At 43.3% G+C, this 18,694-nt stretch overlaps 1 protein-coding gene across 1 annotated transcript in view; it reads left to right on the top strand.

The window, feature by feature from the left end:
- The window catches only part of LOC144515717 (chloride channel protein 2-like), a 78,723-nt gene extending 66,915 nt beyond the window's left edge, over positions 1-11,808 (top strand). Inside the window, exons 13-14 of the mRNA XM_078246784.1 lie at positions 2,202-2,288; positions 7,901-11,808. Of these exons, the coding sequence (XP_078102910.1) occupies positions 2,202-2,288; positions 7,901-8,095 (282 nt within the window). The 3' untranslated portion in view covers positions 8,096-11,808. The remainder of the gene's footprint in view (positions 1-2,201; positions 2,289-7,900) is intronic.
- The last annotated feature ends 6,886 nt before the right edge of the window (positions 11,809-18,694 follow it).

The raw sequence follows: 18,694 nt of genomic DNA, 5'->3' as shown, positions 1-18,694 counted from the left end.
AATTTCCCAGACACTCTGGATAATAATGAAAACTCACTGTCAACAGTTGTCTGCATTAAAAGGTAGCTCCAGTAATAAAGTCCACATTGTGTTCTGTGGATTTTCCAGAGTGACCGCAACATTTCTTCAGGAAAGGATATACCCTTATTTGCTTTCTTGCTCAGAGTTAGATGAAAAGATTGCTGATTGCTGAAATGACAATATCACAATATATTTCACTCGTCGATGTCACCTTTTGGATGTTTTAAACACCGGGGTGAAAGGGGTTTGTTGTAATGTTACTCAACTATGCTGAGAGACGGGTGTGGGTGGGGATGGCTGGGGGAATCTCCAGTCTGGCGAGGACGTCCAATGGCCATGTTGTGCAGCAGCAGCAGATCTCCCAACTGCCCTGAATTATCTCCCCTTCACCAGATGCGTTAAAAAAGTTGAACTCGTACGACAGGCAACGGACGGTTCCTATCCAACAATCCGCAACAGACATCGAACTATTGACATTATACCGCTATAGCACATTTAACCGACCTGACATATCAACATCCTGGGCAACTTTTCTCCACGCAGCAGCCTTTCTGTTTATATCTCTATAGCCCTCAGATGAGCGGTCATAGAGAATTGGACATCCGGACACTGATAGTCGTCGTCTGCCATTTTCTTTCTACCTGCTTCCGACGCTTTCAACGGTGTAGTACGACGTCCACTGGGGGCGCATTACGGAGCTGATTTCAAGTGCCAGTGTGAAGGCGGCGTAACGGAGACGTATCCTTACGGAAGGCCGCTGTTCTGACTCGGGTGCCTGGGTCTGATATGGTCTGTTTCCCAACGGTTCATTAAACTGCTGTTAGCATCGTAAGCACCCGCCGCTGAAGTTAAAGGAGAATTCCGGTCGATTTCAACACATAGCTATGTTTGTTGTTTGTTGTCACGTAGTGCTGTCAGTAGCGAGAAAAACGAAAATAATCGGTGTTGGCTACACCAAGTTATGCTACTGCTAGCTTTCGCACCCAAGCAGCTGAAATGGGGCAGGTTTTAAACGTGCTTTTAGCCTTTTAAGATGTTCGAGATGTCATTAGAAGTGCCTTGCCATGTGAACTGATTCCTTCCGAGTGAACACAGTGAATATGGCTGCAGTAGATGTGAAAGAAATGCATAAACGTTGTGCTAATTCATACCTCTGTTTAGTTACGGTGTTGAGACGGCAGTAAGATGAGTGCTTAGGTACCGTCTACAAACTACAACACCGAAAAGAGATACAACAAAAATATCTATTAATTTAATGATTAAATAAGGTAGTGTCTCCAAACTTACCTCAATTATAACTTGTCTCCTGCTAGTTGTACTACAGCACCTACTTTAAAAAAAATAAGCAAATGCCTATTTTAGAAAATATTTTTGTATCGCTTTTCGGTGTTGTAGTTTGTAGACGGTCCCTAAGCACTCATCTTACCACTACTGACAGCACTACGTGACAACAAACAACATAGCTACGTGTTGAAATCAAATTCTCCTTTAAGTGCTGGCCAGGTTTGGATTGCTGTAATTATAGTGTCTGGCTGCTAGCTGGCTGGGGGCTAACGTTAACTATATGTCCGGGGGCTGTTGTTAGCTCTGATCCCGACCGAACATTGTTAGTAGAGACTCAAGTCTGCCATACACATCCCTGCTGTCATTAAAGTGATTATTAATAATCTTAAAAAATAAATAAAAAAACTTGTTTTTCACGCAAAATCATGTCTCAATATATGTATTATTAATAATATTGTGGACATTATTGTAATTGGTATTATCACAGTATCCACCAAACTTTCCTGAAATATTACTATTAGAGTTAAAATACAGAAATTGCTATCAGCATTGTTACCATCAGTATGTTTCAACTCCAGCATAAACTAAAACCAGTATATGCAGGTATTCAACAGTTCAATGGTAGTTTATGTTTTCTGTTTTAAAATAAGCAACACAAACACTCTGATTGTCCCTGTATCACATTTTCCAAAGTGATCGTATCCGATTTAGCTAAATGAATCTATTGTGAATTGACTTGTCAGTGTTGGATAATTGAAATCAGTGGTGCATTTCCCTAACTGAGCATCATTTTCTATTTATAATTAAGTAGGAACCCAGCACAGTGTTGTCTCTGGTTTGTACTGTTTTTAACGTTTCACTGATTGTTCCCAACCACCTCTGCTCTTTTCCTGCAGACCCACACCATTTTCTCCCTGCTGGGCCTCGACCATGCCTTTGTCACCAGCATTGGACGCCTCATCGGGGTGGTTTCCCTTAAAGAGGTAAGAATCTTGTCACAGGTCATTTTGGGGTGTTTGACTTTTTGGTGGATTTGGTGGTTTTACATAATTATTGTGCATATTATATCACTGAAGTCAGTGTTGGTTGGTTTCATACCTCTTGAATCTAAACTCACAATCCATCAATCCATTACGATAACCCTTCGATACCTAGTCTCATCTCATGTAAAAAGTTGTGACTGTCATCATTTACACAGGCAGCATATTCACTGCTTTCATGATTGTAAAATCACTGTCAATATCATCAGTAGTGCTGTCACCGTGCTGTACACACACACACACACACACACACACACATATTTTAGTTAACATTAAGGATTCCTCCTCCCTCTGCGTGTTATGTACTGTGACAGACAAAAGGCTACTTAATATTGCTGTCTCTATCTGTTGTCTCTCTATCTGTTCTCTGCCCCTCTCCCTCTCTGTCTATTTTTCCTACATAAAAAACAACTGAAAACCCCTCGCTTTTTGTGAATTGGCTAGGAAATGGTGAGAGGATTGTTACTAAGTGCAGTGCTGCTTGTCTGTCCCTGACATTTAGGCTTTTTGTTCTGCGTTCCACAAGCAGACAAAAACAGATAAAGCCCAGCCTCTCCCAGTCTGCCTGTCACACAGACACGCTGTTATATCAGAGCCTTGCTGGTCCATGTGGAAGAGAAGAATCACAGGGATGTGTCTGTAATTATAGTCCATTATTTCCATCCTACAGCATGCAGAACTCAGTAATAGATTTGCGAGAGATGGGATGAAAGAGACTGTAGAGAATCACAGCAAACTTTCTCACAGATCCAATATGTTGACTAGAATGAATTGGATCTGGAAACTTCCAAACATAAGAATAAAGTGTCACCATTTCTTTTAGTCTGTAGATCCTATATCCAACATATAAAAAGTAAAAAACAAATAATGCGAGAGGATTCTGTTTTTACTTGTGAGTTTCTATTTGTGTTAACATTTCCCAAAATCAGCCTGCAGTATATACAGTAGCAGCAGCAGGTCTCACCCTATGAGTTGACCTTTTTTGATCTTCTTTCACTTCTGCCATGTGTATGTGGTAAGGGGAGCTGCAGAGTTTAATAAATGTGCAGTAATTTCCTCTTCTTCCTTCTCCTCTGCTTATTCTGTGAAATGTTTCAGCAAACAGCAGCATAGGTCAAAGTCACTCTGACCTCACTTTCCAGTGCACATTACCCTCTGCCCATGATCTTTCTCTCCATTACATTTTGAAAAAGAGGTTCCTGTGCAAAATAGAAAATGGTTTGTGTGACTGTGCATCATATTGTAAAGTACTGATCTTTCACTGTAGAGCAAGGCCAGCACAGTGTCAGGGTTAGCAGTTATATTTCCACTGGGGCCACCCCTGCCAAAACTGTATGCAGCACAGCATAATAAGGCACTGAGAATAAAGTGAAAGTTACTAATGTAACTACGGTTCTATGGTCCCTAATGACTGCCAGAGGCAGTGCTTAAAGGGGTGATAAAATTATTATATAGGGTATTTCACACTGTTCCTTAAGGTCTCCTAATAGGGTATTTAACATTTGGCTGAAAATGTCCCAGTTGCTATTTTATGGGCCCTTATGCATCCCTGTGTTTTGGTCCTATTTGGAACGAGAGCTTTTCTTCCAAATATGGTATGCTCGTGAATATTTAGATGAGTTGCGCGCTGATTGGTTGAGCAAACCACATACACGTACATTGGAGACGAGACAGCAGGTCTCATATTTCAGACAGTGCAATGTGTCGTTACTAAATTCACTTCTGGGACTTTTTTATGCGAGAAATCAACTATATAAAGCTCAAATATTGGCCTTTTTACGAAAATTGATGGCTAATTGCAAATTTGGTAAGATGTGTCGGACTTCATGAGCTCCACACAGTCTGCCGAGACAGCGGCAGCCCGCTTCGCTGCATACCTAGGGCAAAGTCACCGTTTCTGGGTTACTGGACTACCGGGGCTCGGGGCTCCGCGGAGCTGGCCGGCTGAATTTCAGATGTCTCATTAGGAGGAGGCAACACTGTCTGATTTCAATTTAATGCATTTTTGTGAATGTGAGGGGTTTTGTTAGCTTAAGGTGACCAGATTTCTGAGACAAAATCCAGGGACATTTTCGGCTCAGAAGCGTAAATACCTCCAAAAAAGGTAATGTTGTTATCTTTGTAAAACTTAAAACGGGGACACTGCCCCAGGCGCATCACAAGACCTAGAGCTGCACTGGGGCACAAGCCCCCCTAGGGGGGTCTATGGGCATGCTCCCCTGTAAGAACATTTAGTCTATTTTAAAGTTTAAATGCATCAATCTGGTGCGCTTTGAAAAGAAATTCAGAAGTAAGACTTGATCATTCTTATCTATGGATGGAAATACTGTATTTGTGCTGTAGCCTGAACCATTTTGCACTTCAGAATTTTAACCATGCACACACAGGTGGAATAGTGTAGCTACGAAGTAAATGTACGTCAATTGTCCAGCTTGTATTTACATTCATAAAAGTGCTCGTTTTGCCGCTGACAGGCTCAGATTAATATTCTAAGTGTCTGACAACATTATGGAAAGGATTTCTAAGGAGGTCGATCTTTCTGTTCCTTTTTTTCAGATCCTTTTTTTAAAGATAAAAAGTCCGCACAATTGCGTTCGCTAAACCCACCAGACTCCATGTAAATAAACAGTAATTTTAGCATCGTAAAATATGGACATTCTAGAACATATCTGAGCTCTGAGCAGCGCTTGCTCTGGCTTGAGTTTGTGCGTGTAGGGCTGCGAGTCAGCGCGACTAGCCTATATGTTTGGTCAATGTTTTCTTTCTTTCATTCCAATTTCGGATCTGTCAGTCACAGTGAAAACCGAGGACATTTCCGGGGACAGCTCCAGCCGGGGACAGGTCACCGAATCCGGGGACTGTCCCCGGAAACCGGGGACGTCTGGTCACCCTACGTTAGCTGCTAGTGTCTCTTCATTCCTATGGGTAAAGATCGTGGCTAGCTAGCTAGCTACACTTTCGGCATAACTATAGTATATTTACACTTTGAATTTCATCACGGCATGTATATCACAGCTACCCTAAGGTCTTACAAAGCTTAGCTAACACTTTGTCCAATTTCATTTTAATGCATTTAGGCAAGCTAGCTCTCATTGATAAGCGCTCCATCCAGCTCACTCGTGGACAAGAGGTGTTTATTTCGCCGATCGTTTGTTTAAATAACTCAACACACATATCCCTTATAAGATCAACTGGAACCTGTGGTAAGAGATTACGGGCGTAACAAGCTCGCTGACCGCTCTCTCACTCACACACACCGGCCATTAAGCAGGAAGAGGGGAGAGAGAGCAAAACAAACAGCACATATAGTTGATTTATCGCATAAAAAAGTCTCAGAAGTGAATTTAGTAATTAAATAGCAGACGAACAATGTATACAATTTTTGAGCTCTGCGTGACCTAGATTCAGAAGACTAAGTTGACCTCAGGTCAGTGGTGTAGCCTATGTAAATGGGGCGTGACAAAGACTAGAGACTAGAGCCAAATAAGGTAGGAGTTGAGAAGTTGACGTAAACTTTTAGCTTTGTTGAGATTCGCCCGTTTTCAGCAGCATTTTCAAATTGTGAGATTTGCAGAGGAAAGAGGTGTCAATGGGATTTTGAGGTTCTATGTATGTCCTATTTACCCTCCAAACTGTCGTTTTTCAACTATGATGAGGCAAAATCGGTTTTGCATTCTATCACCCCTTTAAAGCACTGAATGTTCCCTTTGCTCATGTGCAGTTTGAGTATGTATACCAACAATGTCACTTGTGACCCCTGGATGACCCTGGAGAGACTATATCTTCCGCTGTCATCAGGGGATCTGTTCCTATGGAATCTTATCGCAGGATCACGATGATTCTGCACTCTGGCAGTCATTCGGGATTCATAGAATCGTAGTTACTTTCGTAACTATTTCATCTCTGCTGACAGCCAGAGGCAGTGCTTAAAGGAACACGCCGACTTATTGGGACTTTAGCTTAACTCGTAAGCCCCAGAGTAAGACAAGTCGATACATACCCTTCTCGTGTCCGTGCGTGTTGTAACGCTGTCTGACGGTTCCACCGGTAGCTTAGCCTAGCACAGAACCTGCAGGTAACTGGTTCCAACTAGCCTACTGCTCCGAATAAGTGACAAAATAATGCCAACATGTTCCTATTTACATGTTGTGATTTGTAGAGTCACAGCGTGTACAAAAAACAACGTAACATGAGACACAGCCATCTTCTAACCGTAAACCGGGAACTATATTCTCAGAAAGGCTTGCTGCAAAGCAAATCACTCCACCCAAGTAGCAGAAGTAGCAGAGCTTCGCCTTTCTGAGAATATAGTTATAGCTCGGAAGGGGAACCCCACATCCTGCACAGAAATGTGGACAATATATGATCGTAAGCTGAAGGGAGGGGGTACAAATGACAGCCTGTACAGCAGAGTGAACAGACATCAATATGGCACCAGCGAATATGATCGCCAACTATACTAGATCTATAGTACCGTAAGCTGAGGGAAGGGGGCGTACAACAGCAAAGGGTAGTGTTGGCAAGAAAAGAACAGCTAGTCAGCCTGCTGCCAACTAAACTATGGCTCAGCACTGTGAGCTCAGGGAAGAGGGCACGTACACCATTTAACCCAACAGAGGTTGCGCAAATGGGACGCTGTGAAAACGAAAATAAGTAGTGACAACTAACGAGCGGGGGGCACAGACGCCGCCTTCACCGTCAATGGTTGCTAAACCACTGGAAAAAGATAGCTTCGGCGAAAACGCAGCCATGAAGTTAATATACAGAAATGAAAAAACACCTTAATACCGAGAGCGGGTGGCGCAGATTCCGCCTTCACCATCAGGGGTTGCACACCACTGTAAAAAGTTAACTTTGACGAAAACACAGCCACTAACTAAAGAAAAAACACAACTTAATACTGAGAGTAGGAAACGAAAACACTACTACACCACTGAGGGTTGCAAACTGCTATACAAAGTTAGCTTCAGCGAAACAGAGCCATTGATGCAAAAGAAATGCAAATGAAAGAAAAAACAACTCAATAGTGAGAGGGAAACGCAGACACTGCCTTCACGTCAAGGGTTTTAAACGCTGTAACAAGTTAGCTTTGGCTGACACTAACAATGTAAATCACATACCTTTCACCCAGAAAGTAAACACCCTACGGGTAAGCTGTCGCAGCTCTTGGAGGACGAACAAATTGTTGCTGCTCTGACCAACAGGGTCACAAGGACTCCAGTGACGGCAATGTACAAAACGTTTAAGTTCAAGGCATTAGCCAATGTTAAGTAAATGCAACTGCACGCAAGAAGAAAAAAGGAACAGATCCCCTTATGACATCAGACGATATAGTCTCTCCCGGGTCATCCAGGGGTCACAAGTGACATTGTTGGTATATATACTCAAACTGCGCATGCACAAAGGGAATATACAGTGCTTTAAGGACCTCCTCTGGCGGTCAGCAGGGATGAAATAGAACCATGTACCAGATAACATTGGCAGTTGTACATATAGTGCATAGACTTGAACTATTTTTGCCTTCCTCAGTAACTGTCTTGTCTTTCTCCATCCAGCTTCGCAAGGCCATTGAGGGCTCTGTGACAGTGAAGGGTGCAAAGGTGCGTCCTCCTCTGGCCAGCTTCCGGGACAGCGGTACTAGCAGCAGTGAGAATGAAGCCACCGAGCTCCACAAGCTGTGGGATCGCCACAAGAGCATGCCGCTGCCCCGCGAGCACACCCCCTCCGAATCCGACGAGAAATCCCAGTGAGGGAAAGTAGAGGAGGAGGAGGAAGACGAAGAGCAGGTAGAGGAGGAGGAGGCATTGAGATCTTTAATCTCACAAAGCCACAAAAATGCAAAAATCCTCAGGGCTTAGGATCAATATTTAATTATGGAAAGAGTCTTACTGCTAGCCTCTTCATAACTCCTCATTTCTCTCCTCATCTACTCCTCTTTCTCTCCACCATCCACTTTGCTTCATGGACTCACCAGTGCTCACTCCAGGAGTCATGCACTGACCAAGCCAGACACTCCACGGGAGAGAGGAAATCAACTCAACCTGTGCCAATCTCTCCATTTACCTTCGGGAACCCACAGCAGAGTGAATGTGGATAGGGGTTGGGGGACTCATGTTGGTTGATTCCAACAAGGTACTGGGAATAAGTTGAGATCTTTAAAAAGGGATTTTTTTTTAGCAGACTTTGTTTAGCTTGTGAATCTTTAGAGTTGAGTTCAAAGTTTTGACCTGCAAAAGTTTTCTTTTGAAGTCTTCCACTTGGAGTAGAGAAATTCAGCAATGATGACAAGGAAGAATAATGTGTGTGTGTGTGTGTGTGTGTGTACTGTACTTTAAGTGTGAGTGTATGAAATAAGAAGATATGAGTGCATGAAGAGGGAGGTAGCAAACGACTATTTCTTATAGAATTTTTTTATTGCCTTTAGAACACATTTATTCTTTGTTTTCCAGCTTGATTAATATACTTTCTGACTGATCAGGTGGTCTGGGTTTAACTGGAATTTGCCATGGAACTATTTTTTTGTAAATTACTCTACAGTTTGTCCCATTGACAAGCACTGGACTAAGGGGAATGGTGTTTTAGTCTGCTGTTTCTTCTTGTTTCCATTTTACCTCTTTTCCTTTTTCTTCTCATCTCTTCACTGTGAGTCTTAATGGTCAGGTTGAGAGTACAGTCTATGCAAGCAGACATGCCTGTTGGGAGTGGCGGAAGCACCTGTTGCCCATTTCATAATGTACACCTTTCATACTGTAGCTACGGCCTTACATTACAAAGACACATAGAAACGCACAAAAAAGATTGCGGCGATGCACTCCGAGAGACGTGGTTTTCTGTTTATCTAAATATAGCTCTTAATAACCGTTCCAGAGAAGGTTGGGGCGGATGGAGAGGGCAGGAAGCGAGGGAGGGAGGAAGAACAGGGAGCAAATGGATGGCTGAAAGAATGAAGACATCATTACCTAACCAGCTGCTCTGGGCCCTCTCATCAATCTGCCTTTGATCGCCGTTGTTAGCTAACCTCAATTACTATCGGAGACACAGATGCCCACCCCCCACCAGCTATATGATGTAATGGTACAGGGCTCAGACAGACACTGCTCTCAACATATACAGCAGCAGATGGCAATATGTGAGCAGAATCAGCTTGATTAATGCAGAAAAATAGCTTAAGTGAAGTGAAGCATGATCCAGTGAGGATTAAATCACTAAGGGAAATCCATAACTGACCAATAGTGAGTGGTTTAACCATTTAAAATGTATCTCGTTTACTACTATAAGTCCAAATCGTGACAAAATTATCGCTCCAGCTACTAGCCCAACGTAGTTGACTGATTGAATCTGGAACTCGAGCCATGAATGATTAATGGCAGCATGGTTTCTGATTCAGCAAGCAGTCTGACATGACAGATAATGTATAAGTACAGTGTATTTAATAATTCATGTCTGCCATAATGCTTGAGGCTTGTCAGTGCACTCTCTGCTCCTTGACAGAAAAACATTGATTTGCTTGCATCCACCCCTTCATCTTTTCCACTACTGACCCCAGATACATCCTTTAAGAAACACTCCTTTTGTTTAGTTTTATCTTTAATGTATTTTTTTGGACAAGGCAAGGATATCCACTACTACCTACAGAATCTGCTCTACTGTTTGGATGTCTCATACCCAACTTCATTGTGGTTTTTAGCATTTGACGTATTAGATGGATTTTATTTTTGGTGGTGTCTTGTCTTGCTGCGCGCCACTGAGTAAAGTAAAATACACAGTAAAACAGCACGGCTTGGCATGACAGAGCGCATGTGATATTTGTTTTAGAACTCAAATGTACCAAAAACAAAAGCTTGATGGAAATGAATATGGGACTAGTGAATTATGTTGTGTCTTGGTATGTTTGCCATCTTGTGCCTGTATGTTATGTGTCTTTACAGTATCTTATTTTATACGTATTGAGTCAGATTATTTCACTTTGATAGGCATGTTCCATTCACCCATTGAGCTTTATTTATCGCTGATTTTGAATTGGGGATGATCTCTTTGCAAACTTATATTTACAGATTAATATATTTAACATCATTCCTGTAATTTAAAATCTTTAATAAAAATGTAATGTCTTAACCAATCTTAAATCTTTGACTAATCTCTATTTGAAAGAGATTTGGGGGGGCTTGTTTTATATTGTTTTATTCTCAATTTTGACTGATTTTTTCACAAAGAGATTGATTTTAATGCTGTCCTTTATGGGTTTCTTATCTGTTGACATGCTGTCTGTAACATTTCTACTAAGACATGTATTTTTAAAGTGCAAATAACACTAAAGGGGTGAAGGCTTGCAATGGCTGCCGGATAGCGAAAAAAATGTTATTGTGAAGCCAAGGGAAGTTACTGTTGAAGGGACCTGCATGTGGTCTGTTGGTGACATGTTCATTCCACAAGTGCCTGCATCGACTCCTCTTCTTTATCAACAGGAATGAGCAATCCACTAATGTTTGGGTCTGGTTTTCTATTCATACACAGGTAGACAAGGCACTTTTCACACACAAATATGTAAGCGGGGTGGATGATGTGTCGGCGGGGTGTTCAAATGTCACCATGGCAACCTGTCGTTGTCGTCAGTGCCCCCCCACATCTGTTACCCCTGAGACTGACAGAGATCCACTAGTCTGATTTGGTTCCGTTCATTTATTTGCGCTTTTCATCGATTTTCATTATTCTGCCTTCTGCCAGAGCCTTCCCCACTGCAAATATTTCAAAATCTTTCATCTCATTTGCTACCGGACACATATAGACCCAGGTAGATGCATATTTATTAGTCTGTATTAATCAAAGTAGAAGTTGTAAAAAAAAAATGTTTTTCATTCTTTTTATGGATGATCTTGTAGGTAATCAATTTGTGCAATAACTGTTGTTCTTCTCATTTTGTAATCCAGTTTTAATTGATGACATGAAAGCAAGATAACCTTATTTTTGTAAAGAAACCTGAAAAGTGTAAAAAGATGTATGTATATGAGGAGAATTGATGCTCACACAGGAGCTTGTGAGTGATGAAGTGATATTTGAATGATGGTTTAAGGGGGAAAGTTTCCCAAAAGCCTAAATAAAAAATGTCAGAATCTCACTAGAATCAGCATTAAGATATTTAAGGACAGCCTTTGTTCAAGAAGAGAAGTGGCTTAGACTCTTTATTTTGGCTTTTGGAAGCCTTCCCCATCTCGTCTTAAAAGGCTCTGTGGTGAATCTGCTGCATGAACTGTAGCTGCCCCCCCCCCCCACCACCATGTTGAGGGTTATCTTTTATGCACTCCATGGGCTTAGGGAATGTACATTGTACTAGAGGTCCTCCACTACAGTAAACCCCAAGGGCCAAACCAGACGGAGCTGAACAAAATCCAGAGCTATTTTTCACACCGAAAAATGAAACATTGTTTTGTATATCAGGGATGAATAAATGAGATTTTAACAATTATTTTGTTGAAGATTTTTTTCTGTTTTATATCTCCTGATATTCTGCAGCTGCCTGTCCTCTTTTTCCATTCAGTAACAGCTGGAAAGCACCTGGAGTGTTGTTTTTGTGTTCCGATGATCATCCCAGTGGGGAAGCAAACACTGTAATGCCACAATAATGTTCAAATTAGTTATTTTTGTCCCAAATCTTTTTAGAGCCAAGGGATTTAAAGGCTGTATACAATATGTGTTCCTGACCATGCATTTTGATCAGATGAGCATATTCATACCCTATAATCCAATCTGCCCAAATCTACCTCAGTGAACAAACCATTTAATGAGGTGTATTTCTTGCTATTGGAGACTGATTTCCAGTTTAAGCTTATTTCATTGCACTAGTAAAGGCCTTTTATTTAGGAAAATACACATAAATACAGACACAAATAAATTAACTTTAAACAAGTACTGACCAACAGATTAACAAACGTAAAGGCAAAAATACAACAAGATTATGAGTCTATACTAGTATAGCCATACTAGCGTCTTAAGCATAGTGGTATTTTGAGCTAAATACTGATGTCTTTCCAGCTCCCTACAACAAGAAGTAACTTTACAGCTACACTAACACTCACATATCTCAATGGAAATAAGCTGAAAACAATGTGCACCGCAACCAATTCTATGAAGTGTTTGACCGATGGCAGGTAACAGTTAGGTTTATTTAAGAATGAATTAAAAATGTCACTTGTGGGAATGCACCAAATTTGTATCCCACTCAGGGTCTGGACCCTCATTGAACATGTCGAAGGCTTCTCCAAATACAACCAAGATATGCAACCTTCATGCCCTTATTTAGAGAACTCAACCAGTGTAGACTTTATGGCCCTTCTGCTGCATTCACATTATATGGGATAGAAGGTAGAGATTTGAAATATTCCCATGTTTACAGCATTTATGTCATCAGACAATTCAAGACAATTGAATGATATAAGCATTGGTTGGGTAAGAGTTAAAAATTGTTTGCATTGATCACATATAGCAGTATTATATCTGTTCTATTTTGTATAGGCTTCGCCCTCTAAAGGCAGTGACATACCAACTCGACAATCGGCCGTCGGACAGTCAGTGACTCAAGTCTGTTTTTGCAGGCCCTGCAGCTCTGTCAGGGCGTTTGGTAGTCTATTAACCCAAAAAACGGTGACTTTGCACGGGTATGGAGTGCCGTGGGCTGCCAGCCGTGACGGAGCTCCATCTACCTCACAGCAGGCCGGAATCTGTGAAGGAAGGCAGGCCGGCTGCGAGGCAGCAACACAGGCAGCACCGGCTGCTGAACTTCGACACACAGTCAGACAAAATTTGCAATTAGACATCAATTTTCGTAAAACGGCCCATATTTGACCTCTACACAGTTGATTTCTCGCATAAAAAAGTCTCAGAAGTGAATTTAGTGGTAAAATAGCAGATTAACAATGTATACAATTTCTGAGATCTACGCGACCTATTCAGAAGACTAAGCTGACCTCATATCAGTGGTGTAGCCTATGTAAATGTTTGGGTGTGACAAAGATAGAGACTAGAGCCAAATGAGGAGGAGCCGACGAGTTGACGTCAACCAGGCGGCTCGTTGAGATTTGCCCGTTTTCAGAGGCAGTTTCAAATTGTGAGATTTGCAGAGGAAAGAGGTGTCAATGGGATTTTGAGGTTCTATGTATGTCCTAGTTACCCACTAAACTGTCATTATTCAACTATGACAAGGTAAAATCAGTTTTGCATTCAATCACCCCTTTAAACTTGAACTTAAACTGACCTTTATCGATCTGAAATGAAGACAGATTCAGCAACTGCATGGCCTATTTCTCCAGAATTCCAGCCAATTTTTTTACATTAATCTTGATCGCTATAGCTACGCGAGTACTTTCGATAGAAAAAACCCCGACCCGAATCAGTGCAGGCAACACGGAGTAGCTGCAGCTACGTACTACAAGCGTCCCCTGAGCTAAAACGGCAGTTGTCGGGGCAAGTTTTAGAGTGCCTTTGTGCCTCTTAACAGACACAAAATGCAATTAATATGTCTGTGCCACATGAACCGGGCCCTTACGTGTCAACAAGATGTGTTTTCAACTCAGACATGTTTAAATTCACCTACCCTGGTCCCTGCCTCGATCCTGTCGGTAGCTAGCTTGCCCTGCTAGCTGATAGCCGTTAGCCGTTAGCTGCCGTCCGGTGAGTGTATTCAGACAGGCTTCTGTGATAATCATCCCATTAACAATCCAAGGAGCGGCGGTGGTGTGGCTATGTCCTCCTGAGGACAGGTCATGTCACATCTTGAAGTGTATTCCCCCGTATAAAAAACAGTAGTGCGGTAGTAGCTGTTAGCTGCTAGCTGCCCTCCGGTGAGTGTGTACAGCCAGATAGCTGTTAGCCGTTAGCTGCTAGCTGCCGTCCGGTGAGTGTATTCAGCCAGGCTTCTGTGATAATAATTCCAATAACAATCCATGGAGCGCAGTGTTGCCAACTTAGCGACCATTGTTAGCTTTATAAGACCATGACTGCTAAGCGGGCTGTAGGTAGTGGAGGCTGTAGGCTGTAGGTAGTGGAGGGGATGCGGAAACACACCTCTTGGAGACCGTCGCCTTGGCCACAACGGTGGCACCAAGATGTCGGCTCGAGGAGACGGCGCCCCGCGGGCTGCGGCTGCGCCTCTCCAAGCCCTGGCTCCAGCTCCACCTACCAACGGCGCGGCCATGAGGCCTGTTGAGCAGCACCCACCTGGCCCAATCCACTCGCCGATTCACAAATGACTGCGGAAGTGACAGTGACGGGGCCGGGAACGCGTGCCTCACGCCAGCTAGAGTTGGAAACATAACAGCGCTTTAAAGGCCACACACTTTTCCCCTAAAGAGCAGTTTTTCCCTCTCAGTCAGTCTGCCTTTGTACCTTCTGAGCATCTTGCGGCCACTGAGACACACGTTCCCCTCACACACTCAGACAGGCTTTCCGCCATGCCCACGTGCAGTAGGCGAAGCCCAGTCACACTGTTTCAGAATTAACGAGTGAAAACACCCATTCAGAGTGCGTGTTGATAGCCTACTCAGTTATTCTCCACCTCCCAGCTGATTACGCCGATTGGTGAGAGTGCTGAGTGAACGGCTTGTGAGAAACGAACCACTGCTTCACACAGAGGCGGGAGGGCACCATACTCACTGCTAAGTAAACAAGACAACACACAGACATGCGTGTGCCCGCTCTCGAGGCACTGTGCTATGTGGAGAGGCATGTTACCCATGATAAACACATGTATGTTGAAGCTAATAGTAAACGGCTATACGCTCCAATTCGCTAGCCTTCCCCCGGTTCTTACCAGCGTGGTAAAACTATCATGCTATCTCGAGTCCAGATAACGGCTCTGACGTCAGAGCTGGCAGAGCTGTGGGAAAAATAACAGCGGGAGCAAGCGCCCACTCAGAATGTGCGGCGCTAAACAGTCACTCCTTCACCCCACGGCTGTCTGAGCGGTATGCGGAGAGCTCTGACTCGATAACTGCCCCCTGCCATGCATCCCCAACGCTCTCTGGGGATGCACACGGATGTGCGCGTGCACGCTCTCGGAGCGCAGCGCAGCATGGGAAAGCCTGTTACCCACGAATGCATGGATGTCAAAGCTAATCACAAAAGGCTATGCGCTCCAGTTTGCCAGCCCCCCACCTCGTTTTGTCGGCGTGTTGAAAACAACTGTGTCATCTCTGGTGGCGATAGATGCTCTGACGTCAGAGCTGGCGGAGCTGCTGGCACCCATTTATTTCCCACACCGGAAAAGACAGGCGGGTTCAGACCGATTTTGGACCTGTCTCAATTCAACCGGTGCATTATGAAGTGCCCATTCCACATGCTGACTATCAGATAAGTGCTGGAATGTGTGCGCCCCCGCGAGTGTTTTCACCTCCGTGGATTGAGAGATGCATATTTCCACATATCCATCATCCCCACACACTGGAAAGTTCTGTGCTTCTCCGTCCAGGGAGCTCAATACCAGTAGCCTACAATCGGCTGCCATTCGGCTACTCTGGTGGACATAAACTCAGCCACTATGAGAGCCAAACTGTCAGCACCAAGGCTGGATGCACTAAGCTCTCTGCTATCATGCATCACACCTCACAGTCGGACCTGGCCTAGGCTAGGCTAATGGAAAAAAACCCGGACCGGAGTGATGTCAGACATAACAGTGTACACAGGCGCTTCTCTCATCGGCTGGTGTGGCATGTGCGAATCACAGTTATTGGTGGGGAGGTGGCCAGTTTTTCCAACTCCCCAAATAAATTACCTGGAGCTGTCCATGGTGCTGAAAGTGTTGGAACACTTTGCACGGATGGTGATGGGCAGACATGTAGTGGTAAGAACAGACAATACGATGGCAGCAGCATACACAAACCGCCAGGGCGGTGTACGCTCAGCTCAGTTATTGGAGATAGCCAGCTGTTCGGTCAATACAGCGCTCCCAAGGTGCGGCTCTTTTAAGGCAGCGGATGTCTCACTGGCTGTGTGAAGCTATCACCCAAGCCTATAGCACGGAGGGAGTGGAACCCCCTCAGGGCATCTGGGCACACTATACGAGAGCGCTATCAGCGTCCGCGGCCCTCCTCAGTGGCATGACGTGGCTAACATCTGCGCAGCGGCCTCCTGGGCATCCCCGTGCCCATTCATCCGTTTTTATCTGCATGATGTGTCCAAGTCCTCCATGTCTCCCTCACTCCTATCCACACTTGACGGCAAATGATGCGCTGTTGGATGTGGTTTGCTGCTGTCTCCATCCCTCCTGCACTTGGCTGTGAGGAATGTGGGGTTTTTGCAGTTATTAATTGTGATATAATTTTTTTATTATATATATATTATATATTATATTATAAAGCACTTTCACAATCATGACATGGGCCTTACCATCAAATCATGACATCCAATTCATAATCATGTCAGGTTTGTTATCAAAATAATATATTGTTTGATACATTAAAACTTGGTCAGTGCGAATAGAAGAGGAATTAGTTTATGTTCTGCTTGTGGACCTTATGTCGCAGAGGGCATTGACTACAACAGCTTTGCCCTTAACTCAATAGCAATAGCTCTTAGAAAGCGAAGCCTATACGAAATAGAACGATAGTTACGTATTGTAACTCCAGATTCTATGAGTATAGGCATAGCCCTCTAAGATCCAGGCCACCTGCTTCACTAAAATTGGCTGAAGAAAAATGCTGATGTTGGGAGCAGATCTCTGGTCACACAGCTGTAATATAGAGTAACTGCGGACATAAAAGAGGCCCGTGCTGGGCCCTTGGGCGCAAAAAAAATCTTCACGACTGTGCATGCACGAGGGATAAACCCAATAGAAACTCTTAGAAGGCTATGCCTATACTCATAGAATCTGGAGTTACAATATGTAACTATCGATTTGTGACATTCTTTGGCTGACATAAGGCATACAGTAGGCACTTCCATAAAAATCAGTTTCACATTTGTAATTTATAACATGTTTGCTTGAGCAGTATTTACATGTCAGAAACTAGTAATTATGGTAACTCCAACAACAGCACCCCATAATCTATTGAAGACTGGTGAGTTTAATGGTGCAGTCATACACTCAGTTGATCCTTATTGAGTCGTAAAGTCAGGAAAGTTAGGAAATATTACATGAAAATGTTCATCAGAGCATCCATCCAAGGCCTTGGGACAAAAACAATACTTCCAAGTGTTTTCTACCATCCCTACAAGAATGTGTTTGGGTGGGGCAGGGGAACTAGCTCTGCTCAGCCATGATGTCCTTCTCTTAAAATACCTCATTGTGCAATTTTGGTCCTCCAGCATGTGAACCTTAATTTCTGACACAGCAGCTAAAGTTTTGTAACCATGAACCACTCCCAAAATATTAAAGTAAGTCAAGTGCAGCACTTCAATGCCAGTAATAAACTCTAAACTCAACTAAAATTGTGTTCCTAGTTGTGCTTTCCCATGGGGAGTGTTAAGTGCTCCAGTAATGATCTGCACACTTTTTTCAGTCTCATTTTGTGACTATGTGTTTGTTTCTTTGTCAGTGTTTTTCTGTCCCCTCCATCTGGTGCTTCCTCATTCGCCACACACACACACACACACACACACACACACACACACACACACACACACACACACACACACACACCTTCATCATCTGTTGTTTTGCTGTTTTTGAATGAAAGGGAAGCATCTGGACTGTAATGGGTGAAGAGTGCGTAATGAACTAAACAAGTTCATATTCGTTAAGTAGGCTGCAGCTCCGTCCCGCGGGGTGTGTGTGTGTGTGTGTGTGTGTGTGTGTGTGTGTGTTGTAGAAATATAGTTTTTACATTCTGTTGTAATTTGTACCTATATAATCTAGAATCCACTCTAATCAAATTGCTAGTTAATTGCAGTAGTGATGTGACACCAACACCTTCCTGTTACAAAACTGGGTTATGAACATGTGTGTCTCAAGTGTGAGTGACTGTATGCCTATCTTAGTGTGTGCAAGTTTTCAAGACAGACAAAACACTGCTGCAGTAGCTCATTTGTATTGCAAATGAGGTTAGAAACACTTGAGTGGCGTTGGGCCCTGTTGAGCAGGGTGCCATCTGTCTGTGCTGACGTGGCCCTAGTTCTGATGAATAACAAATAAAGGTGTCACTTAAAAAAAGTCTTCCTGCCACCCAGTAACTGCTACAGTGTAGGAAGTGCTTGTCGCACTTGGAGACTGATTGATGTAATCGCTAGTAAGAGGTGCAGACAGGCATCTGGAGACAACTGCACTGTGTGTATGTGTCTTCATCAATGCCACAGCTCGTAAAAAAGGAAAGAAAAACTTCAGAAAAGTATGTAAAGTACATTTTTGCTGTCTGTCAGTCCCC

This window comes from Sander vitreus, chromosome 3 (assembly GCF_031162955.1).
Source record: "Sander vitreus isolate 19-12246 chromosome 3, sanVit1, whole genome shotgun sequence".
Classification (NCBI taxonomy): domain Eukaryota; kingdom Metazoa; phylum Chordata; class Actinopteri; order Perciformes; family Percidae; genus Sander; species Sander vitreus.
This window is presented reverse-complemented; position numbering and strand designations above follow the sequence as displayed.